We start from the raw sequence: 22,741 nt of genomic DNA, 5'->3' as shown, positions 1-22,741 counted from the left end.
TGTGAAAAAAATTCTTTTAATAGGAAGTACAAGAGAAATCAATAATTTACTATAGAATCCAGATTTCTGTTGACTATGCAGATCTCAAAAACAATACTGTATGTTGCAATGATGCTTGATCATCAGGTTATGCTATGTATAACTCATGAAATTTATTAATATGACTAAGACTTAGCCTTTCATTATAGCACACAAAAGAACAGCATTTTCAGGAAACTGATATACTGTCAAAAGTAAATCGTTTTTCAGCAATTTTTAAATTTGTTATAGGCTCAAATTCTCAGGAAAATCTGTGTTTGTGATATGACGCTTATAACTACCCTCTATCTCTCTGTTAATCACAGTAGTGCGCGTTCAGCTTATTTGATGTTTAATATCCAATTAGTGCAATACTAATGAATTATTTAGTAACTGTTAAATCAAGGAAAACTTTCATAAATACTACAATCCTTTTGACAAATGCATGTGAAAGAAATTCATTGATGGTCATTATTTTTTTCAACTGTCAAAAAAAAAATTTTCAACTTGAATTGTATTAGAAAACAGTAAGATCACAGTTGTAAAAATTCACACACCAAAATTCCCTTTTCATTCTTCTGAACAAGTTGATTCTCACATATTTCTTACTTCATAGCATTTGACTTTGATATCGGATATAGTGGATAGCAATCGATTCCACACTCATCTGGTTTTGTTGCATTCTCTGGTAAAAATGTCTATCGAACCAGATAGCTGTTATAATGACTGAAAAAACATAACTGAAGTTCCATGCACAATTTAGATATTTCTGTCCCTATTCTTTCTTGCTTGATTTATACACAGTAAGTGTTTTTTGTGATATTTGTTTACAGGTAGATTTTTTCATTGCTTTCTCACATGAACACAATGAGAATTTTCTCAAAGCTTCAATAACAAGTGCTTATTATCGTGAATATCATTATGATATTTTGACCACTAATATTTTTAAAGAAGTCAAACTTAAAATGTATGCACTGAAATCAATGCAAAATAAATGATTTGATGAAACTAAGTACGAAATACCAGTCATAGCTATTACAATCTAGAAAATTTTTATTTGCGATAAAATTTTCCAATTATACATGATTAAAGCATGAAATTTAGCTTCTTTTTTTTCTGCACCAACAAAGCAGATAGTAAATAAACAAATGTTTCCAATAATGTGACACATAAAATGACGCGCAACAACATATAAAATCCATAATCTATTGTCTAAGAGCCTGTTGTGATAACAGAAGAATAATCATAGACAAATTGCAGAGGAAAAACAATTCATTGAATTCAGCAGAATGATATTTAGTAACAATTCAGTCTATAATTTCACCTAGTTTCATAGGTATTTGTTTTCAAAAGTCTGATTTTTTAACATAATATTAGAAGAATTTCAGAATTTCACAGAAAATTTATGAATCGTTTAAAAATTATCGTTATTAAGTAATGAAAAATATTCCAACCATCATATATTTTTTGCATATATATTTCAAATACTTGCATCCCAGATATGAAATGGGAAAATTGAAAAAAAATATAATCATATAATCTTTCTTCAATCATTTCATTTTTCTGAACTTTTATACTCATAAACAAAATATATACCAACTTAAACCGATTGAAAACTCTAATCGGTTTCAGAGTGAAAAACAATTTAGATAACTGAAAAAAACAACTAAGGCTAATTGTTAAATTTTTTTTTCTTTTTTTTCAGTTCACACAAAGGGTTAGGGTAGAAAAAAAAAGCAAAACAAAGACAAATTTTTATCTCACAATTTTTATGAAGGGTCAAGAGTGCCACTCTCCTTGCACAGCCAAGATACATTTTATAATTAACGCTTACTTTCAATAGACAGCCTTGCTGATGTTTCAGCTTGACCACTGGCATTAGTGGCTCGGCAAGTATACACACCTTCATCTTCTGGATATGTTTTTCGTATTACCAGTGAACAAGAGCCACCATCTTGAAACATCTATTTGCAAAGAATGTATATAAAAGATGACTTATTAATTAAAATAGAAGCATATTGATTTTTGTGCATATTTAATTGATATAAAATGTTTTATTCATTAAAATAGTTGTGGGGAAATATAAGAGACATAAAAAAATGAAAAAAAAAAAACTGTTCTGGCATTAACTATAAATCTCACGATTTATAATTATGATGAAATGCATGAGAAATTAGACGGTAATGTTCTTATAAACTATCTCCGGTAATAAGTAAAATTACTTAACGACAGTGAGATGATTTTGATTTTTCCTCAGCCCAATGTATGAATGACTTTTTTCTGGATACTATGATGAGGTGAACTCAGAAAAAAAAAGTCTGCTGGTCTCTGCTGGGAATCAAACCCAGGTCCTCTCGGGCAAGTGCTGTCCATAGGAGACAAGATCATTCCTTGATCAGTTGAGAACTGTGGCATGATGCTACTGCCACCACCTGGAGACTTGCTCAAGTTAAGGGAGGCTACTTAGCCCCTACTTCAGCATGTCACATCACAGTGCATAAATAAGGAAGGAATGGTCATGTCTTCTTTGGTGTATATAGATAGCACACTTGCCGGGTTTACAAAAGGACCTAGGTTTGATTTTTGGTGGAGACTAGTAGAATTTTTTGCCAGAGTTCACCTTGGTCAGAAAAAAGTCTCTCTCCTTCAAAACTATTCAAGTTTTCTGCTGATGAAAATATGTAAAAACAATATTTACGGTTGGGATGAGTGGTGGGAGGATATACAGAGTGCATAAGAAGTCCCTTAATCTTGGAATAACTTCCGAGCCATTGATCCTAGAAGCATACTTCCAATTAGAAAAAAGTACGCTTTTCTAGGATCAACGGCTAGAAGCATACTTCCAATTAGGAAAATAGTATCCAAATAACATGTAGACCTCAGATACATCATTCATACTGCAAGGAATTGTATCGTAAAAAAATTAGTTTTTTGATTTGGTCACACTGTTCTGAAACATTCAATTAGAAAGAACTTTGTTGCCCTGTCTCTTCCGAGCCAAAACAAATAAGTTTTTTTAAGTGCAATATTTGCTGAGATATTTGAATTCAAAAATTGCTGATAATAAAGGGAAAAAACCATAAAACTAACAGACAAGCACATTCTACATTTCATATTCTGTTTTTTCAGCAATTTTCAAATTCAAATATCTCAGTGAATATTGCCCTTAAAATCAGGAAATGTTTTTTGTTGGGCTTATGAGACAGAGCAATAATTTTCTAATTGGTTTTTAGGACAATGTGACAAATAAAAAAAGTTATTTTTTTTTTTTTAAATTTTAATAACCATGCAACCCCTTGCATTATGAATGACATGTTTGAGGTCTCACGTTATTTGGACACTTTTTACAACTGGAAGTATGCTTCTAGGATCAATGGTTATCAAGTAATTCTAGGATAAAGGGACTTTCCTATATATGCAGCTTGTATATATATATTTCATAAATTGGAATAGGGTATTTGTGCATTTCATTGCAATCAACTCTAGGATAGGGAATGGCTGTAACTAGGGTTTTTGCCACCAGGGGCGAACATGATTTTAACGCCCCCACAACTTTAAAAATTCTACAATTTCAGGATGATTTTCTTTGTTTCAGCCTGAAACTGCTGCCCCCTAAATTTTGGCACCTGGGACAGTTGTCCTCTTTGCCCCCCCCCCTCTTGTTCCGGCCCTGGATAGGGTAATGAACAATGAAACTTTGTCCCTTCATGAACTTTATAAAACACCTATTAGAACTGACTCTCTACAAGTGAATCTTTAAGAAGAAAAACTTTTTCACAGCATTACTCTCTAGTTGAATTTTCAAACCAAAAATATATTTACCCCAAAATAACCAATAATAAAATCTTAAAGACATTTGGTGAGAGAGAAAGTTTTTCCTTTCAAATTTCACAATAAAAGAATAATAAACGCAATAATAGAAATTGGGTGACTGTTTCACTCACTTGAAAATCTCGTGTGGGTTTGATAATATTTCCTTCTCTGTACCACGTAAGTTTTGGTGTTGGGGAACCAGTAACTGTTGTAACAAAACGTGCTGGTGTACCTTCTGGAACAGTCAAATCTGCAAGAGGACTAATAGATGGAGGAACTTCCGTAACCTCAGGAACTGTATAGGAATACATAAAACACAGTATAAAATAATGGAAAAGTTACAAAATTTTAGTTTACAAAGTTAAATAATATCATAAACATTAAAATAAAAAAATAATTATTTTTCACAGACACTGTGGGAAAAAAGTGTGAAACTCACCAAGCACTTTCAGGTTGGCAGTGGTGGTAGCAGTTCCAGCCGAATTGGTAGCTGCACATTTGTATAGACCCTCATCTTCGGGGAAAGCCTCAGAAATCTTCAGAGTGAACACATCATTTTCAGAAGACATTCTGAAGTAACGAGATTGTTTGACAAGAGTATCACCGCGATACCACTTCACCTGTGGAACTGGAAGAAACAAACAAATATAAAATATTTCATTAAATTTTCCTAGCAATGGTCCATATGATAATTCCATACACATGCCCATTTGAGTGACACTCAAATCATTTTGTTTCCCCTTCAGAAACATTGTAACAATGCACTTTTGAACTGCTGACAATATTGCGGTACTGTAAGGGTGATCAGAATTTGGAATGAAAGGCACAGGTAAGAAGCCTTGAAAAACCTCAATATGAGCCAGTTTCACTGTACTTCTTTTTCCTCATCTATACACTAACTCCCAGTGAGGTGACTTACTTTCTTTAATATATACATAAATTCTAAAATTTATATTGTAAAATAATATATAACCATTCTTTAATAGTATATAAATCTAGATTTATTACTTTGTTGAAGAGGAGCTAAATAATTTAGCTACCAGAGATAACTACTAAATTATGTACCTCTCCCTTATTGAACAGAGGCTTTTAATCCTCTATTTTTTAAATCTAATAGCAACTTTTGGAATTGTATTCAATCAAGTATTAATGTGATTATAACTTTCATCATAGTACCTCACAGTGATGGTGATTGAATCACAAGTTACACTTTAGAATGCTTTCCATAACAAAATTATCTGATTTACAGCAACTTACCAGGTGTGCCAGTAATTCTACACTTGAATGTAGCAGGCTGGCTTTCCTTTACAGTAATGTCCTTAAGAGGTTCTACACATTCTGGTGCTTTGATATTTTTGTCTGACTTCTTTGGAGCCTGACCTTTAGTTTTTGAAGGTGGAGCTGAAAATATTAAAAAATGTTTCCATTACCATTTTATTCATTTTTATTTCTTTTGTAAGGACATTCATTGTTAGGAAACATTGAGCGATAACTATTAAAAAAAATTATTATTACAATATTCCTCCAAACAGATGGCATAGATGACTTGAATTAACATTTTTTCAACTTCAACTATGTTCAGTTTCATCATTAATTGTAGCATCATTCAAAGTGGCAAGGTAAGTATTTAGAATCAATAGTACTACTGAAACTAAACTGCACATGCTCCTAGTAAACATTTCTCTGAGGAACTTTTAATTGGTGCACGCAGAAAAGTATTGAGTGTATATGTGTATGTGTCCCGGATGTGTATTTATGATTTTTTGAGATGTGTGTTTGAAATTCTAATATCCATCTTCCAAATCAGTTTTGAAATATCCAAAAGGCTTAGATACTTAAGTAAAAATAAAATTCCAGATTCATTAATCATATAACAAACTCTTATATATTATTTAGTCTCATGTACCTTCAATATGAATAGAGGCTTGACATCTAGCTTCCCCAGCCTTGTTGATTGCAACACACTCATAACTGCCAGTATCCTCTGGTGTTGCTTCCAAGATCAAAAGAGTATGCTGGTCATCTTCTTCTACAACTTTATGAGTGATATCCTGAGATAGCTTCTTACCATTCTGTTTGGGAAAATTGCAGATTTTTTCCCATGAGTGAAACAATGATGAATATACATTTACAAATCCAAATTTAAAAACCTTTTTTTGTAGTTTTATATTGATATATACCTTCAGCCAATAGACATCAAGAGGTTTTGAGCCAGTTACTACAGCATCCAGTCTGACAAGCTGACCACCTTTTGATGAAACATCATTGATGGTCCTGCTGAAACTTGGGGGAACAGCTCCTCTTTTCTGTTCACGTCGTTCTAAATAAAGGGAAAAAAAAAATCTCATTTAACCAAGCCATTTGCTTGTCATGAGTTTTTTTCCTCCCCATTAATTTGTGCAACCAGATTATGAACCACTTTATGATCAAAGGACATAATAATGTGTCCTAACGCCAGAGGAATGAATTCAAACAAGCTCGCTCTGTTTTCTTTCCTCTCACCTGATCCTCCCAAAGCTTTGTTGCAACCTTACAATTTTTTTTCTTTTTGGTTTTTTTGTATATCCTGATAGTGAGTTTTCCTCACATATGATGTATCTTTCTTATAAGAGTGAAAGAGAACAGGTAGGGTGAGGGTGAAAAGATATCTAACTTTGTACCTACATTCTTATCACCTTATCTTTTATACTGTCTTACTCTTTTATATATTTTTTTTCCTTCCCTTTTTCTAACGAGCGGTTAAGTTAGGACACAAGGTTACTATATTTATTGCTGATTTGTCAAATATAGAGCATCCAAATTTCTTGCCAATTCGCTTGTAAGCGAAGGGGTTAATTAACTGGATTGCTCACATAAAACAATATAATATTTGAAAACAAATACGGAATAGATGCACTTTAAAATTTGGCATTAGATATTCATTTTTTTAATCTAATTCAGTGCCTTTCTATATAGTTTTTGGATTTTTCTATTCCTATCATCTAATTGTAAATAAATCTTAACGTACTTAATTGCATTGTAGATTTTGTAGTTGTAAAATTTTTATTAATAAAATTATTACTTCAGTGTATACAAATTTTCAAGTTTGAAAAAAATTACCAAAATTTCATAGCTCTGATTAAATAAGATGAAAATTTGTACAAAGCAATTTATTTCTCGTTTCTATAACAATTATTAATTAAGAATGGTAACCATTAAGAAAGAAACTTGAATACAAAATTGAAAATATTGAAGTAAAAACTGCAAATTGTGTATAGTGTACTATAATTTTTTTTAAAGATTAAAATGCATACCTTCAACAACAAGATTTGCAGAACTTTTAGCTGTTCCACCCCTGTTTTCAGCCTTCACACTGAAGACACCACTGTCCTCTATGTAAACTTCACGAATGATGATAGTAGATTCTTTATCAGTTGTTGTTATCTGTAAAATAAAATAATAGATATCTATTGACAGACTGCTGAACAAAAAAAAAATGTTTATTATAATCATAAAAACCTGAATTCTTAACATATTTGATTTTTTCAAACATTCAGTGGCTTGAAACTTTGAATTGATACAGAAAGGTAGAAATGTAAAGAAATATTTTTTCATGTTTAAAAGTGCAGTCAATTAATAAGCAAAACCATGAATAATTGGAAATTCCTGCAGCAGTACTTTTTATTTACTAAACTCTATTATTATATATTCTTATTAATGATATTTCTTACCTGAAAATCTTGCGAGTCTTTGATGGGGAAGTTTTCTCTGTACCAGGTAATGGTTGGAGTGGGCAATCCAGTAAACATGCAATGGAATTTACCAGAACCACCTTCAAATACCCTACATGGCTCAATTTTCTTTGCGAACATAGGAGGTTTGGTTTCTGGCTGCAATACACAGAGTATAATTTAGTAATAGGAAACAGAAATCATATTGTTCTTATGCAGTTTTGCTGATGAAGAAATTTTTAACCAATAGCTTGCAAGAATTCATAAAAAGACATACAGAGATAGAAATAAGAATCACCAAATAACCAACACAACTGTAGCAGACCGAAATGAATGCTTTCTCTTTGACCATGGACATGGTCATATGAATAAATATAACTCTATTACATTATATTATACACCCAATTCTTTATGAAATGTCTAACAACTTCACATATTACCCAGATTTCACAATTCAGCCACTTTTTTCACCAGCATGGCTGCTAAACTTTCAACATAAACTATAACATATATATACTGTCAAATTATTTTATGACTAACTTCAAGAATCAGGAAATTTTGTTTGTTTGTTTGCTAATGAGAGCATACTAGGGAATGGTACCTAAAATTTCATTTCTTATATTTGAAGGTTAATTTTTAAACTGGGTTTAAAATAACAGAGAGTTCAACTGTATTTCTTTGCAACAATATTTTTCAATAGAGATGCAGCATTTTTATAAGTTTAGTTGTGCTGTGAAATGAACAAGTTTCAAAATTGATGGCAAATAGAAAGCTAAAAGATCAATTTAAATGACCCTATATTAAAAAATATAATTAAAAAAAAGTTTTTTTCATATTAAATTATATAGTCAAATTTTTTGTTTTTGTTGTATTCTCTTTAAAACAAACAGTCATGTAATCAACAAGAATACTCACTACAACACCGATGACTTTTCTTTCTATGGTTTTCCCTTTATGTTCTTGTTCTCTGGTTTCAGTGACTGTCTGGTGGCGGGTGATTTCTAAATCACCTTTTACTTCCTTCTGAGTCTGCTTTTGTTTTGATACATGAACTTCTTTTCCATAAACTGAGCTCTCTTGAGGCGTAGAAGGAAGATGTGGAATGGTAACTTTCTGACTATCACTGGAGATTTTTTTAAAATAAAATAGTATAAATTATTAAAAAGATAATATAATTAAAAACTTCAATTAAAATTTTAATAGGACAAGCAATATAAAATCACACAGTTAATAATTTGACTTCACATGAATTTAATTAAAAAATAAACTGGAACTCTAATATTGAATACTCGTACATTCATTTATACAAAAAAAAATACACACCTTCATTGAAAATTTACAGCAGGAATTAAGACAGGCAGTTGAAAAAAGAAAAAAAAGTAGAGCATACTAAACTGTATACCTCGGATATAAAAGTTTAATTGTTAGGAAAATTAAATTTTACACTAAAAAAATTAAAATTCAATTGTTAAATTTTGAAGTGCATGAAATCTATTCTAATTGTTTTAAGGCGAATTGAAAATGATCAATTTGTTTTCATTCTGCAGTATAAGTATATATTGACTCACACACATATATTTTTGATTAAAAACAAAAAAAAATTCCCCAAATTTCATTCTGTTTGCCATTTATTCTACATGTATTAAATGTTTCATAATAAAATCTAATTGCCAATAACAGCAAATCGCCTTCTTCACAATTTTTTTTTCACCTTCACCAGTATTTGTGTTTCTCTTAATCATTTATTGTTGTTGAGAAAAAAAACCACAGTATAATAATAACATATGGCATGATGTCGCTCTCCACTTGTTAATACAAGATATACAGAAAACTGGATGTTGTGAAGCTATATATTATATAAATAATAAATATCTTCACAACATCCAGTTTTCTGTATATCTTGTAATAATAATAAGTGATATTGGTATAAAATACTAAATACTACAAGAATGAATAAGTAAATATTAGAATGAAATCAAAACTCCAAAAAATATATAATTAAAGCAAACAAAGTTTTATATTAAAAAAAAAAAAATAATAATAAATCAATACAAGATCAAAATCAAACCATATTCAGCACTTACACCTCAGCTTTGGCTTCAAACATCTTTGCCATGTACTGTGCTTGAGATTGTTCTTCTACTCTTTTTTCACCCGTTTTTTCATCATACTATTTTGGTGGTGATAGGAATAGAAAAAAAATCACAGCATCAATATATTTTGCATAATAACAATACACCACAGACATATTACTACGTAACTTCAAAAAAATAAAATAATAATAATAATAAAATAAATAGATGCGTTGTGGTAAAACCAGCTAACTTTTTTTTTGCCTTATTCATCAGTCTATAATAATTCTGTATGTCACAAATTTCTTCTTAACCCTTCAAGCTGCAAAGCAGAAATCATCAAATCCCCCCCTTTACAATGCTATATCATTTTTTATGAAGTAGACTTTCTTTCAGCAGGTACAAAATAAGGGATATAAGGAAAAGTGTTTCATTGAAAAATAAACTTTAATATATTTTTTTACCTTAAAATACCTAGACTTGTCAATGCTAAAATAAGAGGCTTTTCAGTAGGTGAGATATTTCATCAATGCTGCTTGAAGGGTTAAACAATAAGGTTTTCGATTGAAAAAATATAACACAATAAAACAAAATTCATTCAGAACATTCAATAATTGATAGAACGACTAACTTGAATAAACAGTAACTCACATAGATAGACTCTGTCTTGTATCGTTTTACTTCTGGTATTAGTTTCTTGGTGTCTTCCTCTTCCAAACGTTTTTTCAATTTGATTCTGTCACCTATAACAATGAATGGGTGAAACAATCAGAAAAAATTGTGGGTTTTCTCATCACTTTTCGCTGTAAGTAACATATTTTTTTTACTATCAAGATTTTGTGATTTCATTATTTCATTTCTTTATTATAGCCATAGATGTCGTTAGACTTCTGAAAACCAGGATAATAAGATAATGCAAACAATTTTTTATAGTCCCATCCCATTTCCATTTATTAAACTTAGGCTACCCATATTAGGTACCCATATACTCGGTTGCTCATATATAAGCCACAGAGTTTTATTCCACATTTCACTGTGTGTCTCACACAGGAGCCAGCAAGGTGTATATATCACTGTACAAAACTTTTATTTATACTCATAGCAGCAGTCAAAGTATTGACAGAAGATAAAACTGATACACAGATATCATTTTAGCAAATAAAACCACTTTATGCTTATTTTCTGCCCAAAATTCTCAAATGCAATATAAATAACACTAATCACTAAATAATAAATAGCTTTTTAGTTTTTAATAAAAGTAATTTTTTGTTGTTGATCTGTTCGTGCAATATATGTGTAAACTTTGTTTGTAGTAGAAATTTTAACTTGAAATACTATATTTGCATAAGGTTTTAATACGGTACATAATAAACATAACATTTTTTTAAAATTTAATAAAGTAGTAATAAAAATTATATTTAATATACATTTTTTCTCAAATTTGCTTAATTTAACAATTTCTTTAAATTCTGCATCGCTGAATAAGTAGATAAACTGCTTCTGTAGATATAGTGCTTTGAGAGATTTCAGGTGGAAAGTTGATAAGATTTTCTAACAAAACAAATCAATGCCTTAACATTTTAACGTTGGGAACATTGGATTTAATAATCAGAAAAAAAATATTTTTTGTTCACGAAAGCACTTGATTTTTGTTCTGAAGTTGTGAGATTTCAAACTTAATTTACAGAACAAAAATTCCAATCAACACACATATGCTATCAATTAATTTTTTTTGTTTTTAATTTTGATGTTGTTTCTATGGACATGGGCAAGTACAGAAAACATACAAAAAACAATTTTTTTCATGCATTTTTTGATTGATATGTCAAAAAAACTGAAGGATCAGAAGGAGAAATAAAAGGAAAAAATTATAAAAAAATCAATCATCTATCTAAATCTGAATTCAGCCGGCAAAAGGTTGAATGAAAATAAACTAAGGAAAATAGCTAAAACATAATTTTTACCTTCATCTTCCTCTTTAGTTGACCAAATATCAATTTTTGTGCCTCCCGGTGTGAGTTTTTCTTCAAATACCTTCTCCAGCTCTGTGTCAGCCCTGTCTCGTTGATATGCTTTGACTTCTGAATCATACCATGCTGAGAGGAAATATTCAAAATGACATTTATTCATTTATTTCTTCACTTCTCAATAAAAACCTCTATTGTACATGTATAATTCAAAACATTATTTTGCTTACAAATTTCCTATCATATAACTTGTCTAAAAAAATTAATTCAATTGTGTAAAATACAAACACTGAAATAACATATTACTACTTGCAATCTTAATAGTTATGGAGATTTTCTTGCTTTTAAGTTTTTCTCCTGACACTTCAAAAATTTTTTTTTCAAGTTAATAACAAAATTTTGAACATGAGATTGACTCAACTTAAGTAACATACTAAATTACAATATTTACAGATTACAACTTTCTAGGTATTTGAAACGTAATTTGATCATACTATTTCATCTACAAATTAGAATTAAGCGATATTATACTAAAGCATATGTTTTACTCCAATTTTTATTTTATTAGGTATATATTTTCTAATATTATGTATAATTATATACACATTACTAAAAAAATTGTTAAATATTTATGTTGCTGAAAATTTTGTAGTAACAAGAAACATTGCATGCCTACAGAAAAAAAAAAACCATATAAAAACATGCATATCATGCAAAAAAGCAGAAGCTTAAAACACATTATTTTATGATTTGTGCATCCATCTAAATATTGCTGATTTTTAAACAATGAAATATTTGTTTGAAAACAATAAATTAATTGTGTGAACGTAACATCTACACCACCTCTAGAGGCAAAATTTACAATATATGAATCAGAGATATCCCTAGATGATGCAAAAAATAGGAAGATTAGATATCCTCTATCAAAATATACATGATTTGATGACTGAAGGGTATCATTGTAATATTTTTTTGTACAGACTTGAATTTGAAATAAAATAAAATTGTTGATTGTTTAAACATTAAGAGCCCGAATGAATATACAATCTGAAATGATAGTGAGTTAGAATTACTGCAATATTTTATCTGGGTTTTGGAACAAACTGTGACATCTAAAATTCAAATCTCTAGCCTATTTAGTAGTAATATTCCAACATCCACAATAAGAAATATAAACATGGACATATTAATAGGAAAGAATACATACATTCGACTACATATACCGCATTGGAAAAAAAAATAATTTAATTAATAAAATTTAAAGATCCTTTCACATTAGTCGAATAAATAAAAGCTTATAAAGATTGGAAAACAATCATTGTAGAAGTAGAAATTACAATATGGGAACAAATTATCAAAATCAAATCCAATGCCATGTCAATGATGTTTTTGTTTTGTATCAGCACACAGCAATATGATACATCCTCAGGTCAAAATATTGGGTCACTAAGCTTGGCCAAACCTGCATAATGGCTCAAAATCTAATTAATCATAGTTCAGTTCAAAATTTTTTGGAAAAACTACCACATGGTTGGTAGTGTTCAAGTTTTATTACAGTGTGTATCACAGTCTTCTATAAAAGTTCTTCATTTTTCAAAATACCATCAAAGAATATTAATTTTGAATAGAACTTGACAATCCTGTATAGCTAGAGCCACTGGATTCAGCAATCATCACAAAATAATGTGTTTTTTTTCTTCTTATTAATGCTATAGAAAAGAGAAGAAAGAAAGGGCGAGAAATTTCCTACCTATAAAAAGTATACCAGGTAACAAAAATCAAATCGTCGTGAAAAGTAGCCGCAAAGATGACATTTGCAGAAGCGATATTTCCATTCCATCAAACTTCTTTGTGAAGACTGTAATGCGGCACTGATCTAATTCGCGTGTTACTGCACCAAATCACATTTAAAGCTTTGAAAGTTAGTTCAGTTAACCAAAGAGAAAGTCCAAGATTGTTAATTACAAACGCTATTACTATACAAAAGTTAAAACATAGCCTTTTACCCTTGAAAATTTGCATATAATTGAATTTACATTGGAAAAAAAGAAAATTCAAATTTCATCAAAATAAATTCTAAAGTAATATAATTACAAGACAAACATCTTGTTGAAATCTGTCTTATTCAATAATGAAAAGGCTGTGTTTTTCATGTTTGCTACAGGTTATTTTTGAAGATTGTGGTTGAAAAATACAACAGTTACTTTGATTTGGATCACACTCACAAACCAAACAATTATTCTAGTCTACCTAATGAAAGACAATGACTGATCCAAATGTCCACATCCAGAATATAACTGGTTAGTATTAATTATTCTGATATGTAAGTTGCATAGTATTTGTGACAAAAATGCTCATGCAACAAACAATAATTTTTTTTCTTCTGCGTTTGTATGTCTTTGAAAGCTGGCTAGCTACCTACAGAAATTGCCTTTTGATCAAGGAATCATGACCACACGTATTTCCACTTACATCTTACATTTATTAAAATATGAATTATTGGAAAAATATGCATAATGACTGATTAATATGCATATCACATATGAGTGTGGATCAGTCAAAATCATTCAATATATTTCTAAGATAAAATATAAAATGATTCCCCAAAAATACTGAGGTCAGTAATGTGCAACTTAATTCCAAACTTACGTCTCGGTGAATTCTTAAGTACCACCCTATAATCATCATGTCTTGGTCGTACTTCTAAAGTTGTCCAGCAATAAGCTTCCCCTAATGAATTACGAGCAAACACTTCAACTTTTCCCTGATCGTATTGCCTAGATTTTGGTACATCAAGATGATAGATGCCATCATAGGTGAGTTTGTATCGAGAACCCTGAAACAAAAAAAACCAAAAAAAATGCACTTGACTGTAGAATCTATGCCACAGAATTTTATTTTTTCACAATAGACATTTACTGTACTGAGGCCGATTTAACTAAGCTGCAAAGTAAATGTATCAAAAGGTTTTCAAAGATATGGGGGAAAAACACTTGAACTTACTGGTATAACTGTGTTGCCATTGAGTATCCACATTATTCTTGGTTTAGGGTTACCAATCACTCTGCAGCAGAATTTTGCCCATTCACCTTCAGTGACAACTTGCGGCTCTGGCTTCATGACAAACATGGGCTTACATCTTTCTGGTGGTACTTCTTCTAGTTCAATAACCCTATCAAATAACACAATCGGTTAATAAAGATATACAAGAAATAAAAAATAATGAATGCAAATCGATGATGAATAAGGATAGAGAAAAATGTGGCTTTTTTTAAATAGAGAACACCACCTATATTTCTCTTAAAAACCCAGCTACCAACGGCTAAGTAACCTACAAAAGATTCTTCTCAATAAGCTGGTTTTCATCAAAAGTGCAGGTTTTGAATTGATCCAGAATATTGGTGAAAGTTCATTAACCATATTCTTGAAAATTCAAGGTTTCAGCTAATTTGAGGTGATGAAATTTCTTTAAAAAATTTTTGAGACCTTTCTTCCCCTTTCTCTCTCACACAATGTCACTTTTTTCAATTTTTCCAAGAGAAGTTTTGATTTTGAAAAGGACTTTATATCCCTAGATTTTAATACATTAGTAAATTGAAAAAAAAAACAGATCTGATAAGATTAGGTTGAAACAAAACAATTTAAAATAATTATTTCCTTCAATATATAAGAATACTTTTTTTCCCCAACTGAAATTACCTGTATCAAACTATGTATGTATTTTTTCCTATATGGTTTTTTTTAAATGGAATTAATCTTTTTTTTCTTTCGCCTAATCCAAAGTGGTATCAATCTCATTAATCTAGGATTATTGAGACTACTCTGTCTCTGTATATTATTGAGATAAAATATATATCTAATTTGTATTGTTTTACAATATAGTGTTACGGTGCATCCACATACCATATTGTAATATGTGTGTAAGAAACCTCTTTTTTATACAAAATTCTGTCCCAAAACTAGAAAGGGTTTCTTATACATGGATAGTATTATAAATATATCTTTTCAACATTTTTCTAAATTTTAAACCCAAAAAATCAGGGGTTTCCTACGCACATTAAAATACAGTAACTTTAGTGGAAACGTTATTGTGCATTCTAGGAGCAAGCACAAGGGTTTGATCATTTCTTCTATAATTAGGTATTGACACATACTGGATATTTGTTTTGTCATCATTTAGAAAGAATATACATTCTCAGTTTTAAGGAGACACGCTAAACACCTATACATGAGGCAAGAGCAGGAGCATATTCTCAAGCTTGAGAAGGAATGAAAACTACTACTAATTAACTATACATGCTTCTTATACACATTCCTAGCTACAAAATTTCTAACAAATCGGTTACATGCCGAATGTGTGTTCTGTATGTATGTGTGGCCCTAACGTATTTATGTTGTCGAGTTGAGCTTGTTTTGTGTTCGTGCTGCCATCTGTTTTCCATTTTCTGAAGTAAAGACGAAGATGCTGGAATTTTATTGTTAGGTCAGTATCGTGTTGTAGGTCTGCCTGCTCTCTTTGGAAAGACTTTTTCAAATGAAGACCGGCTCGGATTCACGCCTCAAAGCTAGAAACCACAGAACACCAACATCAGCTGACCACCACTGTGCCATTAACACGGTTTGAACTTGGATCCTCAGGACGAAAGTCCAGCACAATGCCCACACAAGAGGAATGAAAACTGTAAACATTATGAAATATAGTGCAGTACACGAAAAATATAGTCAGTAGATAGAAAAAAAACCTTTGCCAGGATGCTTCCATTTCTGCAATCTTTTGCACCCCAGTTTCCATGGACTTTGGAAGCTGTGTCTTGTATTCCAACAATGGTTTAGCTGTAAGAAAAGTATTTTATGAATACTGAAATACAGGTACATGAAATTTTTACTCTGCACGATTCTTAATACAGCATACTAACAAGTGTTTTGATAAAAAAAATTATTTATTCGAGTAAAAACGTTATGAATCATTGATTTGAAGGGAAAAATTATATAATTCAGAACATATATTTTTTAGATAATATATAAAAAAAATATATCTGCTTACCTTTTATTTTTAATGTAGCTTTGGTTGCATCTTCTCCATAATCATTCACAGCTCGAGCAATATACTCACCAGAATCCTCAGCATACACATAAAGTACATCCAGAGCCACAAAACCAAAGTCGTGTGTTGTTTTGAAGCGATGACCTTCAAAAAATATAAATTTTTACTACACTGAATTTTGGTGAAATGATATGTTGATGAGTTTTTTCTTTTGGAATGAACAGCTGGATACAGTTTAGTTAAGTTAAAAAATAACACTGTTTTTTCTTTTATAAAAATACCATAACTATTAATATCACAGAAATACAAAATATGTTAAATAAAGAATTATTTAATAGCAATTGTACACCATACAAACTAAAATGAGTGTGAAATCTATCCATAAGAACAACTGTTAAATTAACCTCATTTAAGTTCCACAAATGCTTCGTAAATTGGATGATTGGGAAATGTTTTCATCTGTCATGAAAATAAAATTAAAAAAAAACCTTCTTTTAAGTGAAAGTATTTTTTACCTGATTTTAAAGGCTGGCCATTATGATACCATTCAACCCGAAGTTTAGGATCATTCAGCGGTTCAAGTCTACATTCAAAATGTGCACTATCACCTTCTTGAAGATTTTCTTGAGGCTGAATCTGTGTTATAAACTTTGGTGGCTGGTGTGGCAATTCTTCTGCTGGCATCTCATGAACAGGTGGAAACTCCAGTTCCCGAAGCTTATCAGCTGACATGCCCTCCGGAAGTTGCGACTCCATGATAATGTCTCTTTTGCCTGAAAAAATATTAGGATTGAAGAGATCAAATGATAATCTGTTGGTAATTTTACATTAAAACAAAGAACCATTTGAAATGTAGGAACCATCATGTTGGTGGTAAATATTAAATAAATTTTTAGAAAATTCTGCTGAATTCTCTAGATATTCAACTTACTTTTAATCTTCAATATAGCTTTAGTGGTGTCTTGACCCCATCGGTTGGTGGCCTTGCACATGTATTCTCCAGCATCTCGTGGGAAGAGCCAATCAATGTCAAGAACAACAAAGCCAAAATCATCAACAGTATGTACCCTAGTGCCTAAAATTGAGTTGAAAGATGTTCAAAACTAAGCGCTTAAATTTTTCAATCATCACACTTAAATTTTCTTTGAGCCTAAAAAAAATGGTATGTACACTTAATTCCAGTTCAAATAGTACCTGTTGTCAAAGGTTTCCCATTGATGAACCACTCAACTTTCATGGTTGGATCACCCACAGGTTCCAATCTACATTCAAAATGAGCTGATTCTCCTTCAACTCTATTTTCCAAGTTCTGGATTTGTGTGGTGAACTTTGGAGGTTGTTTCTTGTCTTCATCCATGATGATTTCCTCAGTCCTATACATGGCTTCCTCCAAACGTTGCAAACTCTCTGTTCCTGAACGCCACTCACTTGGCAATTGGGGTTCCATAATGATAGATCCTTTGGCTGGAAAAAATTGGAATAATTATTCAAGAAGACTTTCCCTGTTTTTTGAGAGGATTATGCATTATTAAGCATAACAGTTTGAATTATTTAACAGCATTATTTAATTGCATTTTTAATGGGGTTGCTGTATTTTTGAAACATATGACATCCATATTTTTATGGGCATCTTTTTATCAGCCACCTCGTTGGGCATTTTGCCTGTTGTGGCGTTGTATTTGTATTTGAAAGCTCATGTTTAAAAAGACTAAACCGACAACGTAAAAAAAATTAGCTACCTTTGACGGTGAGATTGCAAGAAACTGTAGCCTCGCCGTATTTGTTGGTAGCTTTGCAAACATAAATGCCACAGTCTCTAGAGAAGACTCCAGCAATTTCCAAGATAACAAACCCAAAATCATTGATTGTCTTCACTCGAGAACCTATTTATCAATAGGGAAAAGAAAAAAAATCAAGTAATCAGTAGATGTATACTTCTGATAGAGCAACTACAATTAGAAAATGAAAGGATTCTGACCTTTCTCATTTTTCACACTCCAAAAACTATACGACATTTTTTCAGAGGAAGAACAAAATTTACTAATAGATAGCAAAATCACTGCATCTGAAGGAAGCTAACTGTAACCGAGATGAAATAACTGTGTTATTTACCAGTTATTAGAGTCTTTCCATTAAAATACCACTCCACCTTCATCGTAGGATCATTCACAGGAGTTAGACAACACTCAAAATGTGCTAAAGTGTTTTCACCAAGAACTAAATCTTTAGGCTTGGTCACAAATTGTGGTGGTTGTTGTGGTTCGATGTCCATCCATTGCTCTGAAATTCGGGTCGATGAAAGATCTTCAAAGCGGGATATTTTCTCCATACTCTCCATTCCCTCAGGAAGCTGTGTATCCATGATAATACTTCTCTTTCCTGAAATCAAGGTTAATGTAAACATGAGAAATAAAATACATACTGCACAATGTTTTATACATGCTATGTCTGGCTGATGCCATTAGTGCTAGAGCCATTAGCTAAAAGGGAATTGACAATGCTGTGGTACGTTTGGTTTACCTAGAGTATACAATGATGAGCTTAACAAATCACACATTTAATTAATAAAATTACCACTATAGTGCATATCTAGCAAATGTCATACGTTGAGGAGTTGCTGTTTGCCTTTCAATTTGAAAAATCACCAAATGAATTAACATTTACACAAACAAGAAAAAAAAATTACCAATATATTTTAACCATTTTAATATTTAGAAAACATTTACAATTAAAAATGTAAAAATTCAATGAAAAAGAAACACACATAAGGAAAAATAAAGTAAAACCTGTCTTTAACCGAATCTGTATTAAGTGGAAACCTGTCTTCAAGGGGAAAAAAATCTTGGTCCCGTGATTCCAATGCCAAAATGCATATTTTTAAATATGCATTTTGGCATTGGAAATTAAATATGCTTGGATTGAATGGAACCTGTCCAACGTGGACATGGAAAGGAAAATTGTACCCTCTTAAAGGATAATTTCATACAAACAATTTGAGTGTTTCACAAACAAATAGACCAAGGGATCAGACAAAATTTTAAAGTGCTCTACCAAAATTTTTATGCAATATCTGCTTGCTAATGTGAGTTCTACATCATCCCCCCTTAGATTAGCAAAAAAATTTTCCATATTGTACTCGATGCTGTGGTTTTAATAAGTCTCATTTTGTGAAGCAGTTGCTTTCTGAAATTGTAATAAAATTTTTTGGAAAAGCAGACTTTTCTGTGAGAGAAATCAGTGCAAGGGTTGAATTTCCAAATGATTTTTTGAAATTTTATCAAGATTTACGAAATTGTAAGCAAGTTGCTTTCTGTGATGGCACTGCTAAGCAGGACCAGAATTATAGGGAGGCGAAGGGGGCAACTGTGTCCGGGTGGCAAAATTTGGGGGCAGAAAATTTAATGTGGGAATGAAAAAAAAACACCATTATAAAATCATCATCAAACCTAGTGCTGAGGATAACATAAACAAAAGCAACAATGTAGAAACTGAAACTGACACAACAGATATTGACACACCCTCATTCAAAATTTCAGTAAAGTAAAAAAAAGAACATAAATATCGCCAATTCGGAAGAAGAACAGTGTGGGGTGAAGCTTCATACAGATACTGTGAAAACATAATTTTACACATTGATATATTTTATTATTATATTAATTTTACAAAATAATTATTATACATTACATTAATTTAAATAATAATTATTCAAAGCTAAAGAAATGAAAACTTACCCTCACACTTCATTGTGCAAGTAGTAACAGCTTCACCTATCTTGTTGGTAGCACGACAGGAATAAAGTCCACTGTCTTCAGGATACACAGGACTTATTTCAAGCACTACAAAACCAAAGTCATTGATTGTCCTGATACGAGTACCAGCCCTGATAGTTTTACCATTGCGGAACCATTCAACTTTGAGATCTGGGTCATCTGTGGGTATCAAACGAGCTTCCAAATGTGCATTTTCACCCTCACGAAGGTCAGTCAAGTTTTCTAAAGGCACAGTGAATCTTGGAGCTTCCAGATGCTGTTCTTCTATGTATGTAGTTCTTGATCTGTAAAGAGACTCTTCTATTTCTGTTATACGTTGATTACCTCCAGCCATCTCCTTAGGAAGTTGAGGTTCAAGAATGATGGAGCTTTTTGCTATAAAAATAAACAATTTGGGAATATTTAAAGCTTGGATAAATTTATTACATACATTTATAAGGCATTTGATAAAATGTGTTCAAAATTAATTTTAAAACAATTAAGCAGCAGTTAGATGTTTTTTTAGCTAATTCAAAAATAGCTTAAAGTTCACATTTTTTATAGAATATAACAATATTATCAATAGCTAGTAACAATGTGACAAATTTCACTTACATCTGCAAGTCATAGTAGCTTTGGTAACATCAGACCCAAATTTATTGGTCGCTTTACACATGTATTCACCGCTGTCTTCTCCATAGCAGTACAGTATATCAAGAATAACAATGCCAAAGTCATGGAAAGTTCTAAAGCGATGTCCTAAAACAAAGAATAGACAAGTTTTAAATGAAATTGAAAAAACAATTTCAACTAAAATTTCATTGAATAGCTATAGATTATTGTCACTAACAAGTGAAATGAAATAGTTTTGCTTAAGCAGTGGAACCTCATACTGTCAAGAGGATACCACTACTAAACCTCGGTTTTTATCCTCTGAAGACGACACCCATAGCCTGTCAAAATGCTTTAAGAGTTTTTGTATTGTAAACTTTTAGTTTTTGTATTGTTGACTTTTATTAAGTAAAAAACATTTTATAGCAATCACTTACCAAATCCAAGAACTTTTCCATTGAAGAACCATTCAACCTTCAGGTTTGGATCATTAGTTGGAGTGAGACAAGCTTCAAAATGAGCACTCTGTCCTTCAACCAAGTTTGAAACATCCCTTACATGACTTGTGAACTTAGGTGCTTCTGTCACTTTGGCATCCATGGATAATTGGCTTCGATACTGCACGTGCGATCCTTCTAGCTCTGCTATCTTGTCCAAACTCTGTGGTTGCAATGAATCACGCAAGATTTTGCCATGGCCTAAGGTTGGAAACACATTATTTTTAAAAAGTTTTGAGAATCAAATTAAACCACCATAAAAGGGTTGAATTCTTGCATGAAATTCAAAAGAAATTTGTTCTCACCTGTGCACTGTATACTGCAACGAGTGGTATCAGAACCAAACTTATTTGATGCAACACACACATACTCTCCTGAATCTTCAACATGCACAAAAGAAATGTCCATAACAACATACCCAAAGTCACTCAAAGTTTTTATCCTAGAACCTGAAATTTTAAACAAGAAAATCAAATTTGGGTTTCTCTTTTTAAAAATTTAGTTTTTATAAAAAAAATGTGGGTCTGTAAGAACAAATCCAATTCAAAAATGAGAAATCTCTGAAATAATTTAAATTTATTTTTTTATTCATTAAGTAAGATAAATAATGTTACTGAGCATAAAAGCACAAATAATGCAAAAAATATTTCTAGATTCATGGAAAATGTTCAAAAATTTTAAACCTGGATTTTTCTACTTCTATTGAATTTTGTATACTACTCACTGTGTCTCATTGGTACTCCATTATGGAACCATTCAATTTTCATTGCAGGATCACCAACTGGTATTAAATGGCATTCAAAATGTGCACTCTGGCCTTCTTGAAGGTTGGTCAAGCTCTGAAGCTGTGTGGTGAACTTTGGCTTCTGGCCCTTAAGACGATCTACACATTCAAGTTTTACAGTGATTTCAGCTCTACCCCATTTATTGGTTGCTCTGCAAGTGTATTCACCACTGTCTTCGATACAGACATCAAAGATTTCTAGAACAACCATGCCAAAAGCATGAACTGTGCGGATGCGAGAGCCTAAATAAAAAATGAAAATTCTCAAACTCTGATACCCCAACATGAAAAAAATTCAATTAATTCATTGACACATTAAAAAAATATGTAACGAGCTGTTCAAAAAATTGTTTAGATTGAAATCTAGGTTTAACGTAAGAAAGTATAAAAACTAAATTTCTATAAAAAAATAAAGTTCATGTTCTATAATTACACACAATTTGTATGTGTGCAAAGTAATTTAAAATCCATTTAT

At 31.3% G+C, this 22,741-nt stretch overlaps 1 protein-coding gene across 8 annotated transcripts in view; it reads right to left on the bottom strand.

Annotated features, from left to right (window-relative positions):
* LOC149076942 (uncharacterized) overlaps positions 1–22,741 on the bottom strand; it is a 341,983-nt gene that overhangs the window by 135,656 nt on the left and 183,586 nt on the right. For 7 of the 8 annotated variants that reach the window (XM_089244666.1, XM_089244665.1, XM_089244669.1 and 4 more), the window contains 26 exons: positions 22,207–22,509; positions 21,788–21,931; positions 21,423–21,683; positions 20,989–21,132; positions 20,356–20,769; positions 18,737–19,003; positions 18,364–18,507; positions 17,819–18,088; positions 17,556–17,699; positions 17,140–17,397; positions 16,625–16,768; positions 16,323–16,413; positions 14,584–14,752; positions 14,230–14,416; positions 11,578–11,709; positions 10,265–10,356; positions 9,626–9,711; positions 8,457–8,664; positions 7,542–7,700; positions 7,125–7,254; positions 6,012–6,151; positions 5,738–5,903; positions 5,089–5,232; positions 4,271–4,459; positions 3,963–4,126; positions 1,853–1,982 (listed from right to left, as the gene is read on the bottom strand). In XM_089244666.1, the coding sequence (XP_089100792.1) occupies positions 1,853–1,982; positions 3,963–4,126; positions 4,271–4,459; positions 5,089–5,232; positions 5,738–5,903; positions 6,012–6,151; positions 7,125–7,254; positions 7,542–7,700; positions 8,457–8,664; positions 9,626–9,711; positions 10,265–10,356; positions 11,578–11,709; positions 14,230–14,416; positions 14,584–14,752; positions 16,323–16,413; positions 16,625–16,768; positions 17,140–17,397; positions 17,556–17,699; positions 17,819–18,088; positions 18,364–18,507; positions 18,737–19,003; positions 20,356–20,769; positions 20,989–21,132; positions 21,423–21,683; positions 21,788–21,931; positions 22,207–22,509 (4,680 nt within the window). The remainder of the gene's footprint in view (positions 1–1,852; positions 1,983–3,962; positions 4,127–4,270; positions 4,460–5,088; positions 5,233–5,737; positions 5,904–6,011; positions 6,152–7,124; positions 7,255–7,541; positions 7,701–8,456; positions 8,665–9,625; positions 9,712–10,264; positions 10,357–11,577; positions 11,710–14,229; positions 14,417–14,583; positions 14,753–16,322; positions 16,414–16,624; positions 16,769–17,139; positions 17,398–17,555; positions 17,700–17,818; positions 18,089–18,363; positions 18,508–18,736; positions 19,004–20,355; positions 20,770–20,988; positions 21,133–21,422; positions 21,684–21,787; positions 21,932–22,206; positions 22,510–22,741) is intronic. The other variant, XM_089244668.1, reaches the window with a different exon arrangement.

Source organism: Pholcus phalangioides, unplaced genomic scaffold (assembly GCF_987345545.1).
Source record: "Pholcus phalangioides strain wild (caught in Gottingen) unplaced genomic scaffold, Ppha-v1.0 ptg000015l_1, whole genome shotgun sequence".
NCBI lineage: Eukaryota > Metazoa > Arthropoda > Arachnida > Araneae > Pholcidae > Pholcus > Pholcus phalangioides.
The sequence above is the reverse complement of the archived record's forward strand: the minus strand, read 5'-3'. Positions and strand labels throughout refer to the sequence as shown.